A 5,489-nucleotide genomic window follows, 5' to 3' on the forward strand; every position below is an offset into this window, starting at 1 on the left:
GATGACCCAGCAGGGGTCGAGGATGACCCAGCAGGGGTCGAGGATGACCCAGCAGGGGTCGAGGATGACCCAGCTGGGGTCGAGGATGACCCAGAAGTCAAGGATGACCCAGCAGGGGTCAAGGGTGACCCAGCAGGGGTCAAGGATGATCTAGCAGGGGTCAAGGATGACCCAGCAGGGGTCGAGGATGACCCAGCAGGGGTCGAGGATGACCCAGCAGGGGTCGAGGATGACCCAGCAGGGGTCGAGGATGACCCAGCAGGGGTCGAGGACGACCCAGCAGGGGTCGAGGACGACCCAGCAGGGGTCGAGGATGACCCAGCAGGGGTCGAGGATGACCCAGCAGGGGTCGAGGATGACCCAGCAGGGGTCGAGGATGACCCAGCAGGGGTCGAGGATGACCCAGCAGGGGTCGAGGATAACCCAGCAGGGGTCGAGGATAACCCAGCAGGGGTCGAGGATGACCCAGCAGGGGTCGAGGATGACCCAGCAGGGGTCCAGGATGACCCAGCAGGGGTCAAGGATGACCCAGCAGGGGTCAAGGATGACCCAGCAGGGGTCGAGGATGACCCAGCAGGGGTCGAGGATGACCCAGCAGGGGTCGAGGATGACCCAGCAGGGGTCAAGGATGCCCCAGCAGGGGTCAAGGATGACCCAGCAGGGGTCGAGGATGACCCAGCAGGGGTCGAGGATGACCCAGCAGGGGTCGCCTGGAGGAAGTCTGCGTCGCCAGGAGGAAGTCTGCGTCGCCAGGAGGAAGTCTGCGTCGCCAGGAGGAAGTCTGCGTCGCCAGGAGGTAGTCTGCGTCGCCAGGAGGAAGCCTGCGTCGCCAGGAGGTAGTCTGCGTCGCCAGGAGGTAGTCTGCGTCGCCAGGAGGTAGTCTGCGTCGCCAGGAGGAAGTCTGCGTCGCCAGGAGGTAGTCTGCGTCGCCAGGAGGTAGTCTGCGTCGCCAGGAGGTAGTCTGCGTCGCCAGGAGGTAGTCTGCGTCGCCAGGAGGAAGTCTGCATCGCCAGGAGGAAGTCTGCGTCGCCAGGAGGTAGTCTGCGTCGCCAGGAGGAAGTCTGCGTCGCCAGGAGGAAGCCTGCGTCGCCAGGAGGTAGTCTGCGTCGCCAGGAGGAAGCCTGCGTCACCAGGAGGAAGCCTGCGTCGCCAGGAGGTAGTCTGCGTCGCCAGGAGGAAGCCTGCGTCACCAGGAGGAAGCCTGCGTCGCCAGGAGGTAGTCTGCGTCGCCAGGAGGAAGCCTGCGTCGCCAGGAGGAAGTCTGCGTCACCAGGAGGAAGTCTGCGTCACCAGGAGGAAGTCTGCGTCACCAGGAGGAAGCCTACGTCACCAGGAGGAAGCCTACGTCACCAGGAGGAAGCCTGCGTCGCCAGGAGGAAGTCTGCGTCGCCAGGAGGAAGTCTGCGTCGCCAGGAGGAAGTCTGCGTCACCAGGAGGAAGTCTGCGTCACCAGGAGGAAGCCTGCGTCACCAGGAGGAAGCCTGCGTCGCCAGGAGGTAGTCTGCGTCGCCAGGAGGAAGCCTGCGTCACCAGGAGGAAGTCTGCGTCACCAGGAGGAAGCCTGCGTCACCAGGAGGAAGCCTGCGTCACCAGGAGGAAGTCTGCGTCACCAGGAGGAAGCCTGCGTCACCAGGAGGAAGCCTGCGTCACCAGGAGGAAGTCTGCGTCACCAGGAGGAAGTCTGCGTCGTGATGCCCAGTTGCCTCTTACGTGAGGACGCAGCGTCGTAAGCAGGACTCAGTTCTGTTCTGCAATGTCTGTTGTTTAAGATTTAGCTACTCAGAACGAAGAGTCCATGTAGCACGGGCTATGGTGAACCCGTAAAGATGGCTCGGGACAGGCGCCCAGCCGCGAGAGCCCCAACGCCAGTGGCTCAAAAGTGAGCACCTTGTCTGTAAGAGCCGGTAAGCAACCCCGCGCTCACTGCTGCCTATCCAGCCCTCGCCAACCCTGTCCCCCTGTCCCAGGGATGGCCTTCCGTCCCTTGGACACTATCCAGCCCTCACATATACATTTTTTTAGCTTCTAAAGTAGTATTTTTTAAATCTGTCACTTCGGGTGATGTTGGTTTGGTGTTGGGCTGACGGCCTATCATCCTCGATGGGTAGGGGAGGGAAGGAATGGTGGCCAATCACTTGGCCACCATTTGATTCGGTTTAATCACCATTCGGTTGGTTCAGTCCCCGACCGTCCAATCACTTGGTAGGGGATTGAACACCGACCTGCATGAAGCGAGACCGTCGCTCTACCGTCCAGCCCAAGTGGTTGGATAAACTCTGAGAATCTACACAAAGACGTAGTGTACACCTTTCAGTGTATCGCATTACAATGCTATATTATAATATTATAATTACCCCCAATTATATATAAACTTCAGATATTTACAAATATTTTTTTACTGAACTAGGATCAATGAAAAATTATCTGGAGGAACATCTTCACAACACACGATCTTCATCACTAAGATTATTGGAGCCTTAACCTTTTGGGCTCAGGAATTATCGCAGCGTCTGAATTTCATTGGGTTCATTGTCACAAGGTGGAATAAGTTATGTACGTGCATGTCTGGGGGTTTATCCAAGACCCGGCTGCTTTATGATCAGTTTTCTGTTATAAAAACAGAAGATGGTGATCGCATGATGGGAGACTTAAAAAAAAATATGAACGTAAATACTATTATTATAGTCAAAGACAAGGCCAATACAGCATGGAGCCTTTGATCTTCCACGGGTCAAACGATAAAGCATTGTCAATTGCTAGTATACACAACCTATCATCGAAACATTGGCCTAATGCTCGTTAATCAACAACTGATCACGTTCGAATATTTATTGATCAGCGCTTCGCTCACTTCAGACGTTCGAAAAGCAAGCTTCAAAATGTCGTGTTTATCCAGCAATATCCAAATGCTTTGTAAATTATTACCAGACCCCAAGTTCATGAAGAACATTTTGTATTGAATGAACTGATTACGAAGACATGAACATTATGCAATGACTGAACTGATTACGTTCGAACTTTACTCGAATGCTTCACTCACTTCATTTCCTGAGTCCGAACCTCACTTGGGAACACCTCACCAACGTCCTTCAAATACAAATAAATGTCAAATCAGCCCAAATATCTAACCTAACCCTATGATTAACTATATATAAAATTATAATATACATTAATACTAATGTATGTCTGAAGAAATTGCGTTTTCGATTACACAGTCAAAATATATATACGAATTGTGGCGTGAGTGACACTTGAAAGTATTAAGTATATATATCAAGGTTACATTAACCGTTGTAATGGAAGGATGAATGTGACTATGATTTCAAAGTCTTCGGAACCTGGCTTTGACTTCAGCTTCATAACAAAGTCAATTTACAGTAAAATAGGAAATTTTGATATTAAATATTTCTTAATACAAAAAAATTACACTATACCGAACTTACTAAATCTTGTTTCAATATTTATACATGTGTCAGGTTATCTTGAGGTTATCTTGAGATGATTTCGGGGCTTTAGTGTCCCCGCGGCCCGGTCCTCGACCAGGCCTCCACCCCCAGGAAGCAGCCCGTGACAGCTGACTAACTCCCAGGTACCTATTTACTGCTAGGTAACAGGGACATTCAGGGTGAAAGAAACTTTGCCCATTTGTTTCTGCCTCGTGCGGAAATCGAACCCGCGCCACAGAATTACGAGTCCTGCGCGCTATCCACCAGGCCACCAGGCCCCTTGTGTCTACCCAAATAGATAAATAAATACATTCATTCAATTGTTTTTTTTTTCAAGATACAATATGATAAAATTTTTGGCTTGTAAATATAACACACACGATACAAGCAATTGGCATGAAGGAACAGATACGATTGGGCACTAATACGTTCTGCGTTACAGCATTTGCGTATATGGCGTTCCTCGGAAGCCCTTCTAGCTTTGAAGGTGTCTGACCTGACTGCCCTGTTAGGCTTAAAGGTCAGCGACAATAATGGAGGTAATGTTGACTTTGTTAAGTACTGACGACCCACGAGTCTTAAATTGTATAGAAATACAATAGTGTATTATTATTAATACTGATTTATTATTGTAGTTATTATTATTAAAATAATGCTAATGTATTATCAACGACTTAATAACATAGGATAAAACACCCACTTTTATGCATTTTTTGTAAAATTCTAAATTACACAATGTCTTTCGCACTCTCATGAGTGCATACTCAAGGTCTGAGTACTGGGTTAGGGTAAGATTTACCATTCACTCGGGCATTCACTCGGGTATTCACTCGGGTATTCACTCGGATATTCACTCGGACATTCACTCGGGCATTTACTCGGATATTCACTCGGACATTCACTCGGACATTAACCCGGGCATTCACTCGGGTATTCACTCGGGTATTCACTCGGATATTCACTCGGACATTCACTCGGGCATTTACTCGGATATTCACTCGGACATTCACTCGGGCATTTACTCGGACATTTACCCGGGCATTCACTCGGGCATTCACTCGGACATTTACCCGGGCATTCACTCGGGTATTCACTCGGGTATTCACTCGGGTATTCACTCGGGTATTCACTCGGGCATTCACTCGGATATTCACTCGGACATTTACTCGGGCATTTACTCGGACATTTACTAGGACATTCACACTTAGTGGAGTACAAAAGACTTAATGGGTGTAGTTGAAATGTTTACATAAAATTAACAAACACATAGGATAAGAAAGAAACTAAACTACAATACTGTAAACTACAATACTGTAAACTACAATACTGTAAACTACAATACTGTAAACTACAATACTGTAAACCACAATACTGTAAACTACAATACTGTAAACTACAATACTGTAAACTACAATACTGTAAACTACAATACTGTAAACTACAATACTGTAGTGTTTGAATGGAGGTAATACATGTGAAAGTGTATTATTAATACAAATTATACATCCTACAGTCTACATCCTATTTCAAGATGTTGTAAACAATGTATTTAGTACATTGTAAATAATATATTGTTTGCAGCACCTCGATAAAGGTAGGAGATTCATCTGAAGTATTGTTATTATTATTTAAATAATACATTTATACATGTATTGGGGTTTTTGGCTTCATTGTAATTATTGGAGCGCTCCGGGGATTCGATCCTGGGTTCTGGGATCGCCTCAGCCACGCGCCTTAACGCTCTGGATTATGATAAGTGTTAAGTGCGTTAAATTTGCTATAAGTTTACAAATTTACAAGTTTACAAGTTACCTCACATGCACTATTGTGTTTACCTAGTTGTGCTTGCGGGGGTTGAGCTCTGGCTCTTTCAGCCCGCCTCTCAACTGTCAATCAATCAACTGATTTGTTTTATTCCACCCACCCACACACACACACACACACACACACACACCCACCCACACACACACACACACACACACAGTCATGTTGATTGACGGTTGAGAGGCGGGACCAAAGAGTCAGAGCTCAACCCCCGCAAGC

At 48.1% G+C, this 5,489-nt stretch overlaps 1 protein-coding gene across 1 annotated transcript; it reads left to right on the forward strand.

The window, feature by feature from the left end:
- Window positions 1–4,198: 4,198 nt before the first annotated feature.
- LOC138357632 (zinc transporter SLC39A7-like) lies at window positions 4,199–4,639 on the forward strand. The gene has a single exon (XM_069314630.1). The coding sequence runs from the start codon at window positions 4,199–4,201 to the stop codon at window positions 4,637–4,639; it is 441 nt and encodes a 146-aa protein (XP_069170731.1).
- The last annotated feature ends 850 nt before the right edge of the window (window positions 4,640–5,489 follow it).

Source organism: Procambarus clarkii, chromosome 79 (assembly GCF_040958095.1).
Source record: "Procambarus clarkii isolate CNS0578487 chromosome 79, FALCON_Pclarkii_2.0, whole genome shotgun sequence".
Taxonomy (NCBI): domain Eukaryota; kingdom Metazoa; phylum Arthropoda; class Malacostraca; order Decapoda; family Cambaridae; genus Procambarus; species Procambarus clarkii.